Raw genomic sequence first — 15,818 nt, forward strand, 5'->3', positions numbered from 1 at the left:
TGCAGAGCACTGTACTAAGCGCTTGCGAGGGTACAATACCACAGAGATGGGAGACATATTCCCTCTACAACAAAATCCTGATTCAACTTCACTCCACCTCATGGGCTAATAAATTTAGTGAGGTTATTGAGACAGAGGGTGTTCTCGGGATCGGAACTGTTGGAACAAATTCACCCCTGACAGCCAGTTGGCCAGGACCAGCAATGGAGGGTAACTCTCCCTTTAAAATGTAAGCTGGTTGTGGGCAGGGAATGTGTCTGTTCTATTGTTGTGTTGTATTCCCCCAAGTGCTTAGTACTGTGCCCTGCACACAGTAAGTGCTCAATAACTATGATTGACTGATCGATTAACTCTGCTTCTGGTCGTCTCTTATAGTTGACCAGGAAGCTAGAGCAGGTTGGGGCCTGGGCAACCTATCTTTGTCTCTCTCCTCTCTCGCTCTCTCTCTGTTTTCTCCTTTCCAGATCTGTGTCTGGCTATGGTCTCTGTGGCACCATGGCGGTGGTCTCTGCTCTGAGTGTGTTACGAGATGCATTTCCCGCTGCATCTCTGGATCTCTGTGTGCCTGGAAGTGTCTCTGGGGGTCTGGCCAGGTCTCTTTCCTGCCTTGTCTTCTTCACCTGCCCTTTGAAGTCCCACTCCGGTATTTACCCCTGTGCTCAGAATGGAAAGTTGGCACTTCTGTCCTCCCGTGCCCTTGAAAGGGAAGTTGTCTTTTGGTAACAAGGTGTCTTAATACAAAACCCACTAAAGTGAAGCTGTGACTAGAAACAAGAGGTCACAAGTGCAAGAAGTGAGATCGAGAAAGATGCCACTTAGGTCACAAATTGGATAGGAAAAGGTGCTGTGCTTGTTCAATAGAAATGCAACAGCAAGAGTCAAGCTACAGTAACTCACCAAAAAGAAATGCCTGGAGAAGGTTGCTCAGGGCTGCAGTCCTATTACAAAAGGTACCTTAGTTTTGGATTCAGAAATCATGGATCCTATTTGTGAATGCACTTGCACTGAAATTGCAGATTGCCTACTTGTCATATTGCACAAAAATCCCCTAACAATGCTTTCCCTCCATACACTGCCCTCCAGGGTCTGCTGTGTCAGAGTGGCCGGTACCCTTTTTAGAAAAACTTCTACTTGAGCTCGCCTTAGTTGTCCTACTCATCTTCATTCCCCATTGCAGTACTGATTTTAAAAGTACAGACATTCATTGCCTGCCATCCAAATGATAATCTGATTATGATGAGGCTCTGAATTCCATAATATACAAATGCGGATTGTTTCCCCAGACACCCTGTCTCCCATTAAAATTGCTTTTACAAGTGGTGCAATTGAAGGAACTCAGAAATGTTTATAACCTTAACTATCATTTCTTGGCCCTTGGCATATCAACCTCAGTTTATACTTGCCTAGAGATCCATCCCACTCGCTCCTCTTCTCATGCCTATCAAGCACCCTTGGAGTGTGAAATAAGAGTAATGATGCTTTTTATTAAACGTTTACTATGTGTCAAGCACTGGGGTAATAAGATAATCAGACCAGACAGTCTCTGCACACACAGGATTCACAGTCTAAGAGGTAACAGTTCTTAATATCCCCATTTTCCCAATGAGGAAACTGTGGCCCAGAGAAGTTAAGTGACTTGCCCAGGGAGCAGAAACCAGATCTCCTGACTCCCAGTTCCCTGGTCTTTCCAGTAGGCTATTGCTGATTTCATGTGTGTTGTTTGGCACCAATTGCCTTTTGGACAACCTCAGTCAGTACCTGGTTAGACAGGAATTGTGTAAATTCATTTGGCAAAGACCACATTGGATGGTTTTTTAATGGCTGCAAATGAAAATGCTAATAATAAAAAAGAAACCTTTTAAAACCACAGCATTGGACCCTGACCTACAGCTGGGATTTCTTTAGATTGACTTTCAGCTGAAAAGGGAAATATTTTCTTTTGTGAGTTCTAAAGATTGCCCTTGAAAATGCATCAGACTAAGTTTAGTTCAAATATTTGACCTTTTCTATTTCAAATATGATATTTGCAGAAAACATTTTGTCAAAAGAGGCAGTAGATTACAGACAGGTCTCATCTGTAGCGTTCCTTTGCCTTTTGAACCACTCTTCCAATTTACTCTCTTTTGAACTACTCTTACTATTACAACCTCCTGAAAGTCACTGACCTCATTAAAAGACATTGACTTCTGCTGCAGTTTGAAATGGGCAGAGTCAAATGACCAATTTTTGGATTGAGTAGCATCACTCCTGCCTTATAAACTCTTCCATCCTCCACATCCTCATCCCTTCCATACACCTGCCACATTTTCCCTCCCTCCTTTTTATTTTTTTTTCACTGTGGTACTTGTTCAGTGCTTACTACGTGACCAGCTCTGTTCTAAACACTGGGTTAGAAGCAAGTTAATTAAGCCAGATAGAGTCCCTGTTCCAAATGGAGCTTGCAGTCTAAGTAGAAGGGAGAACAGATATCCAATTCCTATTTTGCAGTTGAGGAAACTGAGGCAGAGAGAAGCTGAGTGACTTGCCCCAGGCCCCAGGTCCCTGCCCCAGCAGGGAAGTGACAAAGCTGGGATTAGATTCCAGGTCCTCTGACTCTCAGGCCTGTACTTTATCCAATAGGCTATGCTGTTTGCCTTTGCCCCCCCTTCATCCCTGCTTCATTACCTATGCCATTTTTTCCTGCCTTCCGCCTTTTCCCTGACCACACTTTCCACAGACTCCAATGCTTGCCATGGAGCTAACTTCTCTGTCAGTTAGAAAGAAAAAAAAGGAACCTGGGAGGATTGTAGGTGTGTCTGTCCCTCCTCTGGAGTTGGATCTAACACCTTTCAAGAGGATGTATAGTCATTTTGAAGTTGTATCAGCTGGAAGATTTGGGTTATTATGGTCTAGGCAACAGCAACATGACAATGATCATCAAGATGTCCCAAAATAAAGACTGTCGATATCCATCTCAGGGGGCAGCTGTGAATACTGTAAGAGTTGATGAAGCTGGGTCACATAAAGGACCCATTGTTTCAGGCCCATTGCTGAGAAGACATTTCTATCAACAACAGGCCACTCCAATCAGCTGAGCTGTTCTTTCTCCTGGTACTTCAAACCAGCTGTTGTAGCACAGCAGTTGCTCTGGTTAGGAATATGAGGAATCTGATTTCAAGAGCAAGTGTTACTTCAAATTCATTTCATGGGAAAGGGAAGGGGTTTTTTTATTTCCCTTATTAGATAAAGTCATACCAATAGGACAGTTAGCAAAAGACACATTTCTTTTTCCCAAAAAGTTTCTCAACATTTCCGCCAAACTCTCCCAGAAACAATTTTCAGCTAGTCCATTTAGCAATTAGCTGGACCCCTGGCTTCCCTTCTTGATGGTAAGCCCCTGTGGGTGGGGAACAGAGCTACCAATTCTCTCATATTGTACTCTCCCAAGTGTTTAGTACAGTGCTGAACAGATGATTGATTGATTCATTTTTCTTTAATGCACAGTGGATTTGGGTTTTTCACCTAATCTCCACTGGAGTAGGTAGAAAAACTAAGGGAAAATCAAAACTGTCCTTGTTAGCCACTCTGCTGGAAGCTTGGTGATGAACAGATGCAGTTACAATAAAATATTTGTAATTATCTCTAGATTTAAATTACTCATGCTTTCCCTTTACCTATCGCCACTGATCATTGAGCGTATATGGTCTTTTCTTGATCTCATTTGGCTTAAATTGAACAAATATGTTGATTGAATGTTCACATAGGTCATGTTCTCAGGCAGTGAAACCTAGCCACCAAAACCAAACCCAACTAATTCTGAATTCGGGGATTAAAGGTTCAGCTAAAAGATACCCCACCATTTGACAAGTTCTGAAGTTTCACAGGAGCCAAAGGTGTGATTTGGTCCCATGGTTTCATGAATCCTAAGGGTTTTTAACTTGGACTTATCATCAAGCCTCCATTAGAACCATTAGAGTCTTCACTGGCTTGGGAGGAAGGATGTTCCTCATATAGAAACAGGGGAGAGAAAGTGCTGGCTCATTTATAGTTTTGAACCATAAACTTCCTGCAGAAAAGTAAGCCCCCCTCAGCTGTTAAAAGTATAGCTGGAACTCCTCTAGTGCTCAAATGCACCATGATATACCTTTGCACTAGTGAGAGTCTCAACAGCAATAAATGCATAACGCATACAGAAACTAAATGTTCAGTTGAAAATGGAATAAAAAAAAGAACTGAGTGTAGGGCAGAGTGAATATTTTCAATTGGTCCCACCTCCCAAACAGATTTTACAGCTGTATTTCCATTGTTGCTTTTTTCCCCCCGCAGCAGAATATCTTAGCAAAGGCGTTATATGACAACCAGGCTGAGTGTGCTGATGAGCTAGCCTTCTGCAGAGGAGACATCCTTAACGTTCTGGAAAAGAACGTCCCGGAGAGTGAGGGATGGTGGAAGTGTTCTCTCCATGGGAGAAAGGGACTGGCTCCCGCTAACCGGCTCCAGCTTCTCTCTGATACCCAGGCTGGCAGGCTGTCTCCTCCTCCGGGGGCCTTGGAAGGATCATCCTCCAGCCCACAGAACTCCTACCAGGTGCCATCTGAGCTCAAGCCTTCCCCTCCAGCAGGTGTGTACGAAAAGATGGTTGGCTGGGTCAAGAAGCCCTCTCCACAACTGTCTCCAGCTACTTATCAAGTATATGAACTACCAGAACCTTTGACTTCTGCAAAAATATTCAGTGAGCGGACCGTCGGCCTTGCCAAGCAGGTAAGATTTTTGGCTAAACGGTGAAGTTGATGATTGGGAAATTGTGCCGAAGTCCTGACTGTTGAAAAATGTTTAGTGAAATGTTTATCTCCTAGCTATTACCGTGATCTCTGAGATTCCACTCTTTATTCTCCAGAGCCTGTTCTGGGCCCAGAATGCAATGCATAATGACGGTCCTGAAGAGGTGCAGATTGGGGTATTACTTAGGCAAGTGAAGGGGTCCCAGGCTGTTTTCCAGAGTTTGTGCACTAGTTTATCCACTGGGTATTCTGGGGATGCTTACTAATAGCACTTCAGTGCTTCTTTCATATTCAGCTTTAAACATTTTCTTAAAATTAGGAAGTTTATTTGAGGTCTTTACATAGTTTCAATTTTGTGTTTCCCTGGGTGGCATCGTGCATAACAACACAGTTGTTGCAGAGAACAACTGCTCTGCCGGTCTGCACCGATCTGCACCCACTTAAAAGAAAAAAAACCCTCCAGGCAGTAGTCAGCCCGATTTAAAGGGCTAGTCAATTTGAACTACACCATATCTCCCTTCCTAGATACTCCGGAGCAACTGGTATTGCTCCTGGCAGGCTCAGCTGTTCTTTGGCAGCTGGCTAAAGCTACTATAAGATCGTCACTGACTCTATTGAAAGAAAATGAGGAGCTATTGCTGGGCCCTTTCAATATTTTTCATTTCTTCCCTTCTTGACTAGGATTCTGGCTATTTTGTCTGCCCTTTCCTTGAACATATCAAAGATTCTTAGCGAAAAGACAGCCAACATTAAGTACTGCTTAAGGCAGAGTTTGTGGTTTGCTCTCCCGTTGGTAAGAAAATACAAGATTGAAAGCAAAAGAATATAAGAAATGCCATTCCTGAGTCAGACAAATAGTTCCTCCAGCCTCATGTTCTATCTTGGCCACTGTCGACTAGAGGACCGAAGGAAACGTTTGACACTTTCCTTGCAATGGACCCTTATATCTAGGGTCTACCTTTAACCATACCTAACTTCCCCTTGAGATTCCTAAATCTCCCTCTAGGAAATATCTACCTGCATATTGGGAAGAATATAGAATTTTATTCCCCAGAATGCAATTTTTCCTAGTATGGCACCTGTGTCTTTTTGGTTTTTTTCAATAACTACTAACAGTTTACACTAGATTACAAGTCAGTGGTTGGAGAGAGGGTTTTAGGTCTGAAAATAAAAGCCATAGCAAAGGAATCCAGAAACCAGAATTCATCGGAAGCTAGAGACTTACTCCTGAGGTTGACATTCGGGCTTCCAGTTTTAGGTCTCCTCTCTTTCCTTATTTTCTTAACTTCTCTGTCATTTTCCTCCTGATGCCCCCCCCCCCCCCCATCTCCTTCACTGCTTTCTCAGGCATATTATATCACAGATGGCATTTATCACCTCTGAATAGGTGACATTAGACCTTAACTGGATCATCAGAGGACTTCTAGCCAATTTCCCTGTACTTAAAGCATAATTTTCTGGCAGAAGTGGAAATAAAGCATTTGCTGTTTAAAGGTTCCTGCTGTCAGCTCCATCCCGACAGTATTTAGGGAGTGAGGCAAAGAATACGGATCAGTCTTCCAATCGTGCAGGCAGTTTCTGGGCAAGTGTTGACATTATCCACAATCCCCTCACATTCCGTCCTGTACTTTGTGATCTCAAAATGTTGCATCTCTTTGGTTTAGGATTTTGAACACTGAAAAGGCTGACTGAATAAAGTGGTGGACTTTCCTTCTCTGAAAATTTTAGAGGCACTGAGACCGCTCAGGTTTCTAAAGTCAAGTCATCCTGAGACAAGAAGACAAGCTATCCTGTGTAGTTTCACTCACAGAGTGTGGTCTTGGTTTTCTTTCAGTTTCTTTTGGTTACTGTAGGTGTTCAGTTGACTTCAATCTTTTCATAATTCAAAGAACTTGAACTAAATGTTTATGGTCTAGGTTCCAGCTAAAAAAGTAAAAATAAGGAAGGGCACGATTTTAGATTTCACAGGGCAGTAGATCCACATACTGACCAAATTCCTTCTGTGTTGGTTTTGTTCCTTAATTTGGGGTCCAATCTGCTAGTCTTTATTTTTCCCCTGCCTTTTTGCCATCTCAGGCTTCTCATCCTGATTCTTAAATAGCTTGCTTCCCTCTGCCCTCTCTATGCTTTCCTAGAGAGGCTGGGCATTTTTGTGATCAGTCCTGTCTTCTTACACTCTCTTGAGAAGTTTCCTCAGTAAATGATAATAACAATAATTATGGTACTTGTTAAGCGGTTACTATGTGCTACATACTGTACTGAGTGTAGGGGTAGATATAAGATAATCAGGTTGGGCACAGTGCCTGTCCCACATGGGGTTCCCAGTCCAACTAATGAGTAGTATTTAAACTCCATTTTACAGATGAGGAAACTGAGGCACGGGGAAGTTAAGTGATTTACCCTCGGTCACACAGCAGAAAAGTGGTGGAGCCAGGATTAGAATCCTGTTCTCCTGACTCCTCGGCCTGTCCTCTTCTCACTAGGCCAAGCTGCTTTCCTAAAAGCCCTTGGCTCTTGTTGAAGATTTAATTGATGTTACTGGTCTTTATGACATATCCTGCTAAAATCAGGTCACTAGAGCTTAGTTGATTATTTAAATCATGTGGGCTTGATTGACAGCTGACAATGAGTCCTGAGTTGTCACTGGGTGCTATTCACTTAGTAGAGGGTAAAAAAAAAAAGGGGGTCAATAAAGCCTCCTGCCATGTTTCTGTCGCTGGCTTTTTTTTTTTTTTTTGCAGCTGCTGTAGCTGCAGGAGAGGAGCTGGGCTTTTGGGGAGATGAAAGATTTAGACTTCTTTGGCTGTGTACTCCTTAAGGACTTTGAGATTCAACCCAGCCCCACAGTACTTATGTTAATGTGCAATTATACTCTATGATTCCCTCAATCCTTAAATAGTTTCAGTAGCTGCTGTAGACTGACTACTCTCTGTAGGCAGGGATCACATCTATCAACTCTCTTGTATTGTACTTTCCTAAGTGGTTAGTACAGTTCTCTGCACAGAGTAAATACTCAATAAATACCACTGATTGACTGATTTTTTTAAGAGATGGGAAATCTGCTGAAGAACTTTTTAAAATTTTCTTTTTAACTTATGCCCCAGGCTACAATGCAGAAAACTGGATTAAAGAACCCAAGTCCATAAATCTGTACTTGGCAGCTCCTGGCATGAGCTGAATGTGGATAATGCTGTGTCAGTAGTGCTTCCAAAATGTGGCACTTCTGAAAAGTTTTGATCTTCTAGGTTGCATTCATTCTGGAGAGTGAAGGATTTTATCTAAATAGAAAAGTCATACAGGTGTCATTACCATGAAGCTCTTTTTTGTAATATGGTATTTTATTTGGGAGTGCATTAATGCAGTCTTAATTAGTTTTAACTATAACTCTGATACACCTTTTGTGAGCCTCAAAAACTTTCTCCTTTCTAACATTTTTCTGAATTTTCTTCCAAAGGCCCTTTTTACTCTCCCTAGGCCTACCCGGGCCTCATTACCAACTATTCACACCAAGATATATGATGTTCCATCACAACAGTGCACTGGGCCCTTGTTCCCTAAGGTGAGACAATTTTTTGATCAAGTTCTAATTCCCAGAAGAAATGCCCTTAACTAATCTTTACAAAAGCTAGGGAAGCCCAACCTAATCATTGCAGTTCAGATTCCAGTATTTATAGCTCACTGAGTGCTCAGAGCTCTGAAAAGTGAGATTCTGGACCCAATGTCAAGGGCCAAACACAGGATTGGCCAATTCCCACCGGTGTATTCTCTCCCAACACTTCGTACAGAGCTCTACACACAGTGAGTGCTTAATAAATACTATACTACTACTCTAGCACGATTTAATACTTCCAAATTCAGCACACCAAAGTTCCAAATGTTTCTGCCCCATCCCTTTTTTTCATTAGAAAAGGCAGTGGTGTAAAAATGCTTCTATTCAAACATTAATTGTGGTCTCGGGAATCAATCGAGCAACCAATGGCATTTATTGAGCGCTTATTATGTGCAGAACACTGCAGAGCCTGTTGTTGGGTTGGGACTGTCTCCATATGTTGCCCAATTGTACTTTCCAAGTGCTTAGTACAGTACTCTGCACACAGTAAGCACTCAGTAAATATGATTGAATGAATATAATGCAACAATATTAGCAGACATGTTCCCTGCTCATAGTGAGCTTACAGTATAGATGAAGTGAAGGGTTAAGTACTAGTTCAAGTAAATAAAGGCTCATTGGCTCTCCATTTGGCTGACGTATTAAAGAAGGGGAAACTTGGAGGAGAAAGTGTAAGCGGCTAGAGCACGGACCTGGGTTCTAGTCCCGGATCTGCCACTTGTCTGCTGTGTAAACTTAAGCAAGTCACGTCACTTCTCTGTGCCTCAGTTACCTTATCTGTAATATGGGAATTGTAACTGTAAGCCCCACTTGGGACATGGGCTGCATCTGACCTTATTTGCTTGTATCCAATCCAGCTCTTAGTACCTGGCACATAGTAAGCTCTTAACAAATACCATCATCATCATCATTACGATCATTATCATTACTATTGTTATTATTATAGTTTCTGCCATTTAATTTAAACTTTAATGTGCTCTGTATGAGTATCAGGAGAATTTTAACTCAGGGTGAAATGGAAGCAAATCAGAAGGTCTCAGGCATCTTTGCTTTCTTAAAAAGAAAAAAAAATCATTTGATTGTCTCTGGGACATCCTACCTGCAACCAGAAAAGATCACATTTGTTTTCTCTCTTTCTCTCTAGGAACTGGAGCAGCATCAAGTGTATGATATTCCAGCTGGCCCAGATAAGGCAAGAATCAGTGTTCAGCCAGATGCTCTAAAAAGCAGTGTAAGTATAATCCCCAGAATGCTAGGTCATGGACTAGCAGATAGCAAACATCTGTCCAGCTGGCACAAAACAGAGGAATAAAATAATATTAAGAAACTGACTTCATTGTGTTTGCATTATGGTATTTGTTAAGCCCTTACTATATGCTAGGCACTGTGGTAAAGACAAGCTAATCAGGTTGAACACAATCTCTGTCCCACATGAGACTCACAATATTAACCCCCGTTTTACAGATGAGGTAACCGAGGAAAAGTTAAGTGACTCACCCAAGGTCAAATTGCAGACTAATGGCGGAGCTGGGACTAGAATCCAGATCCTTCTAACTCCCAGCCCAGTGCTCTATCAACTAGGACATGCTGCTTCTCTATTAATTTGAATTAAGGAATTAAAGAATTAAAAGAATACAACCCAGTACACTGTCCCATTGGGGGCAAGGGAATGGCTATCAGGAGTCTGATTTAGGGAAGATGATAAAGACCAATTTTTAAGGAAGCAGCCTGGACTACTGGATAGAGCATGGGCTTGGGTTCTAATCCTGGCTCTACCTCTTGGGCAAGTCACTTCACTTCTCTGTGCCTCAGCTATCTCATCTATAAAAAGTGGGGATTAGAGTGTGAGCACCATCTGGGACAGGCACTTTGTCCAACCCGGTAAGTTTGTATTTACCCCAGGGTTTAGAACAGTGCTCAGCATATAGTAAGCACTTAACAAATATCATCATTATTATTACTGGGGTGCTAAATGTGGTCACCCTCTTTGCCCTCCCAATTGAACTGCCCCAAGAAGGACAGCAGTGGAGCTGTGAAAACAGTATGGGTGATTTCACTCACTACCCTGGGGCAATTTTTAGCAAAGTGCAAAGGGGCCTTTATGAAGATCTAAACCCAAGCTCATTAGCTCAACACTTATACCTATACCTCATATATAACCCTAATACCACTTCACACTCATACCTTATACCAGTCCTACCTACACCTGGTTGGAAATGTTAGTTGTTTCATATTCACAATCTCCTAAGCCAATTTCAAGTCAGCAGGAAGCAATTTTTAGAATGATCTTCACCTTGTAATCTCCGTGTGGTGTTTTCACAGGCATATGATGTTCCCCCTGCAATCGCAAGAGGCCCCATTCAAAGAGATGCAACCTCTGTTATTTGTTCACCAATAAGGTCTCTGAGGAAATGTGTCAAATATTATAACACTTTGCCAACTCCTCGGAAACCAGGCTGGATTTATGATGTTCCAGCATCACCAGAAAAAACAGATCTGAAGCAGGCCTCTCCGTTGAATTCACCAGAAAAACAAACACCTTTTTATGATGTTCCCCCTGCCAGATATCCATCCGGTTTACATAATTCTCCCAAAAGCAAAGAGAAGCTGTTCAATCCACAAACATGCACTGTTCCTTCAGTGCAGAAAAAGATCTCTTTGCAGGAATTTCCCATCTACGACATTCCATCCTCCAGGGATGCAATACTCTTACAGCCGAGTGGGGACTACAATGTTCCTCCCAGCTTTCTGATTCCTCGGGTCGAACAACAGAACACCAAGCAAAACATTTATGATATCCCAAAAGGGATGCCCCCTGCTTCCACGCAGAGGAAAGAGCCTGGAACAAGTGATGGGCCTTCTGAAAATTTTGCTTACGCAGTTCCTTCTTGGCTGGCCAAAGATACTAAATCGGCGGCCTCTAAGCCATCCGAATGTGACCGACTCTCCATTTCCAGTCTAGACAGCAGGGCCAGCACGCTTTCTACCTGCTCATCCTCTTCGACTGATTCCTCACCTGTTTCCCCATCAGAAGACCAAGTTAAAGAGGCTGCTGCCCTGGACCTTGAGTTGGCCAAAGAAACCATGACAGGCTTGCAGCACAGGGTGGCTAGTTCAATAGCTAGCTTAATGATCTTTGTGAGTAGTAAGTGGAGATTCAGTGAATATCTGAAGGCCACTATCGATGAAATCCACAGGGCTGCTGATCATATCCAAGAATCTCTGGGAGAATTCCTGGATTTTGCCCGGGATATCAGTATGAACGCTGACAACCTCACAGATAGTAACCTACAAACAAGAATAAAAAAGCAACTACAGATTATTTCTGACTCCTACCAGATTCTCCTAGAGACAAAGGAGGCTCTGAACAACTGCAACTGGTCCCTGGATGTCCTTATCACAGACAAACTTCAGAACAACCCGGATGACCTAGATAGATTTGTCATGGTGGCCCGCACCATTCCAGAAGATATTAAGCGCTTTGCGGCCATCATCGTGGCTAATGGGAAGCTCCTCTTTAAACCGAAACAGAAGAAAGAAGAGCCCTCAAATCTGAACATCAGCACTGAGTACAAAATCGTGAAATGCATCCAGCTTCCCAGGAGGAGAGAAATTGATTCACACCAAAATAATATTTCCCTCACCACACCAAGGGAAAGTCAACCCTCTTCTGACATCTCAAGTGGAAACAGGGGAAATATCTGTGAAAATGTTGAATCACAGGTATGTAGCCAGTGACATGATGCCTAGAATCCCATGAAGCGAAAAGGAGAACAAATATGACTACTTAAGAATTTTAGCCTGGCTGGTAGCCAAATTTCACTACTGATAATAAGTGTAACGTTTATCAAGTGCTTACTTCATGTCAAACAAAGAACCAAGCACTGAGTAGATACAAGATGATCAGGTCAGACCCAGTCCCTGTCCCTCTATGAGGGCTCACAGTCTAAGTAGGAGAGAGAATGATATTGAATCCCCATTTTATGGATGAGGAAATAGAAGCACAGAGAAGTTTAAGTGACTGTCCCAACATCACAAAGCCAGCTAGTAGAGCAGAGCCGGCACCGGAACCCAGGTCCTCTGATTCTCAGTTCTGTGCTCTTAACACTAGGCCAGTTGCTTTCCAAACCAAGCTGACAAGCCTGGTTCTTTTAAAAAGTTGAATTAGAGTGAAAACGTTTTTCAGAACTTGAAATTCTCAGCCAAAAATGGTGATCTGTATTAATTAAACCATCACTACATTTAGAACCATAAGGGCAAATGGGGCTGAATGATCCCGGAGTCTTACTGACTGTGGATTTATGGAAACCTCTGCTCTTTTTTAAAATATTTTCCTAGGAAAAAACGGGTTACTGGGCAGGACCTCTGGAGGGCAAGGGCTTCCAAGAAGTAGGGTTTATCAAAGCTGGAGAGGAAGAAGTTTGGGGGTGAGCGGGGTGAGGGGCCAGAGAGGGTGGTGAGGCTTCAGAAAAGAGGTAAAAGCCTTCAAGTAAATATAAATAATCGAAGGTTATTGAATAATCAAATTCAGAAAACCTTCCGCATCCCACCTTTCCACATCTGTAACCTCCCTCATATCTCTCTTGATGCCTGTCTACTTGTTTTGTTTTATTGTCTGTCTCCCCCTTCTAGACTGCGAGCCCGTGGTTGGGTAGGGATTATTGTTTCTATCTGTTGCTGAATTGTACTTTCCAAGTGCCTAGAACAGTGCTATGCACACAGTAAGCTCTCAATAAATACGATTGAATGAATGAATGAATCTCTCCCACTGGCTCTGGGGATCTGATTCACTCACTTTTTCTCATCCCTGGTCTCTTTCCCACATTGACTGACACACTTTCTTTCACATATTTCTGTTATTTCTTTTTCCTCGGATGCCTCTTCTACTCATCCATTCTTTCCTCAACTTCTCCCTCACCCCCACATATTTATTTTTATTTGTGACGTCCTTTTCCTGTGTTTTCCACTGTTTTTTTTTTATCTCTTCCTTCTTTTTTTCTTCCCCTAGGCATCTGGATGGTTTTATTTTTGTCTCTTTTTTGTTTCCCCTTTTTGCTTCTCTTTCTTGACCAATGATCTTTTTTTTCCCTCTCTTCCTCCTGTTTTATTTATGTCTTTTTATTTCCTTTTTGCATCTTTCCTGCCCTATCATTTTTCTCATTTAATCTGCTGCTTAATTTTGTCTCTTTTTAAATTTTTCTTCTCTCTGTTGCACTATTATTCTTTTTCTCCCTTTCCTCTCCTGCTCCGCTGGGGAGGTGGATCTTCAATCAATCAATCAATCATATTTATTGAGCACTTACTGTGTGCAGAGCACTGTACTATGCGCTTGGGAGAGTATAATGTAACAATAAAACAGAGTTGGTAGACACATTCCTTGTCCTCAGTGAGCTTCTTCATGATCACGATGTACTTCCCCTTCCAGTTGCAGTCAATTGATCGGTGGAATTTGTTGAGAATCCACTGTGTGCCAAACACTGTACTGCTTGGAAAAGTACATATAATACAGTCGAGTTGTTAGGTAGAGTCCCATTTCCATAGGGAACTTGTAGTCTAGAGGGGAGCTATGCTGAGCACAGAAAGGGATTGGAAGGTCGGCTAGGCTGAGAGCGAGCCCTGCCAGAAGCAAAGCGTCCCTTTGCCACAGTGGATGGAACTTATGTTGAAAAAGTTCAGTCCCTGACTATTAAAGTCTTCCTTTAACCCATTATTTAAATTAATTTACATTTATTTTAGAAGCCATAGACATAGACACCATGAATGGTAGCTTTGAAGAGAAAAAGCACACACCCGACAGCATATTGGCTGCCGGAGAACAGACTGTTACATCTCCTGGCAGTAGAAGCATCTGTAGCTGAATAATCAACAGTGGGTCTGGAGTAATTAACTTCCCAGGTTGTATGAAAAATGATTTCTAAAGGAACTAAAGGGAATAAAAAGAACTTTTAAAGGCTAAAAGAATAATTCAAAATATTTCACATTTCAGAAGTCATTTAGTCTGGTACAGGAACAAAAACCCATTTTGAATCAAGAGACAGCAAGGAACAAAGACTCGAAAAGAAAGGTACCGTGCTTGTATTTTTTTGCCATTGTTTCCACTTTTTTATGGTATTTGTTAAGTGCTTACTATGTGCCAGTCACTGTACTAACCGGAGGGGTAGATACAAGTCAATCAGGTTGGACACAGTCCATGTCTTAATCTCCATTTTACAGATGAAGTAACTGAGGCACAGAAACATTGTGACTTGCCCCAAGTCACACAGCAGACACGTGTTGGAGCAGGGATTAGAATCCAGGTCCTTCTGCTCTACCCATTAAGCCACGCTAAGGTTCTCAGACCTTAATATCAATTTAACCTACCTGCACTAACTCTATTGGTAACCCAGCCTGTCTGCAGAAAGATGAATTATGGATCAGAATTTCATTTATTTATTATGCTTATTTTCACTGTTGACCAAACCCTAAATCACTGGATTCAAAAAACAGCAAGCTTCCATGGAGTCCAGAAGTCCTTTCACATTATTTAACATTTCAAAAAATTAAAAAGGGGTATCTGTTAAGTGCTTACTAACATTTCCAAGGACTGTGCTGAATGCCCTTGGGTAGATATGGATAACTAGGGCTCAAACGATTTAATTTCTTACATTTTAGTTTTAAAAATACCAAAATTGCCAGCCTTAAATACGAGACTGGGAAAGAAGAAACAACTCTCCCTAACTGAAGACATTTTTGTTTTCTTTGTTTCTCTGTAGGTCTTCCTGACCAAGCACAAAGCTCCGAGTAAACAGGACTCAAAGAAGAAAGTTAACCTTTCAGAACACTGCAGACTCTACTTCAGTGGGCTTCTTAAGGCCATCAGTGTGTTTAATAGTAGCCTTAGCAGTAATCAGCCACCCGAAACTTTCATCGCTCAGAGCAAACTGATCATTATGGTAGGACAAAAGCTGGTAGATGCCCTCTGCCAGGAGACCCAGGAGAAGGATGTGCGGAATGAGATTCTTTGCAATAGCAGTCAGCTTTGTAGTCTGTTGAAGAATCTGGCTGTGGCCACGAAGAATGCTGCTGTACAGCATCCTAACTTTGAAGCCATGGGAGAACTTCAGGCTGCGGCAGAAAATCTGACAAAGCACATACTGCAGTTCCGAGAGACTCTGGAATAAGATGTTCTTAAAGCCATATGGTTTTCTCACTTTCGAAACAGCCGCCCCAAGGTTGTCCCATCTCCCTCACTTCACAATCCCTCTAGAATTTACCTCTGGTTCTGTCTGAGTAGCTAACGGTGTTGGATCTGCATGGTCCAAACAAAGTGAGGGCTTGAGGAATTTATCTGGGGGATTTATTCTGCAGGCAATGCAACCAAATAGCTCAGATGCCCAAACCGATTCTTTGGGTCTGGATTCTCTGGTCGGATGGTTTATGGGGAATAAATCATATGAGAAAGTCTATAG

The 15,818-nt window shown here is 42.2% G+C and overlaps 1 protein-coding gene across 1 annotated transcript; it reads left to right on the forward strand.

The window, feature by feature from the left end:
- The first annotated feature begins 495 nt into the window (after nt 1-495).
- CASS4 (Cas scaffold protein family member 4) lies at nt 496-15,645 on the forward strand. Its single transcript, XM_038750029.1, has 8 exons — nt 496-643; nt 862-950; nt 4,306-4,740; nt 8,215-8,319; nt 9,515-9,601; nt 10,693-12,093; nt 14,357-14,434; nt 15,123-15,645. Exons 1-8 carry the CDS (start codon nt 496-498, stop codon nt 15,528-15,530), a joined length of 2,751 nt encoding a protein of 916 aa, XP_038605957.1. The 3' UTR covers nt 15,531-15,645.
- The last annotated feature ends 173 nt before the right edge of the window (nt 15,646-15,818 follow it).

This window comes from Tachyglossus aculeatus, chromosome 8 (assembly GCF_015852505.1).
Source record: "Tachyglossus aculeatus isolate mTacAcu1 chromosome 8, mTacAcu1.pri, whole genome shotgun sequence".
Taxonomy (NCBI): Eukaryota; Metazoa; Chordata; class Mammalia; order Monotremata; family Tachyglossidae; genus Tachyglossus; species Tachyglossus aculeatus.

What these genes read in the sequence shown, in the direction of transcription:
- CASS4 (XM_038750029.1), top strand. Translation starts at nt 496, where the DNA reads ATGGCGGTGGTCTCTGCTCTGAGTGTGTTACGAGATGCATTTCCCGCT. An exon ending in CCGTCGGCCTTGCCAAGCAG is followed by an intron (nt 4,741 to 8,214) that starts GTAAGATTTTTG and finishes TTTCTTCCAAAG; the next exon opens with GCCCTTTTTACTCTCCCTAG. An exon ending in ACAAAGACTCGAAAAGAAAG is followed by an intron (nt 14,435 to 15,122) that starts GTACCGTGCTTG and finishes GTTTCTCTGTAG; the next exon opens with GTCTTCCTGACCAAGCACAA.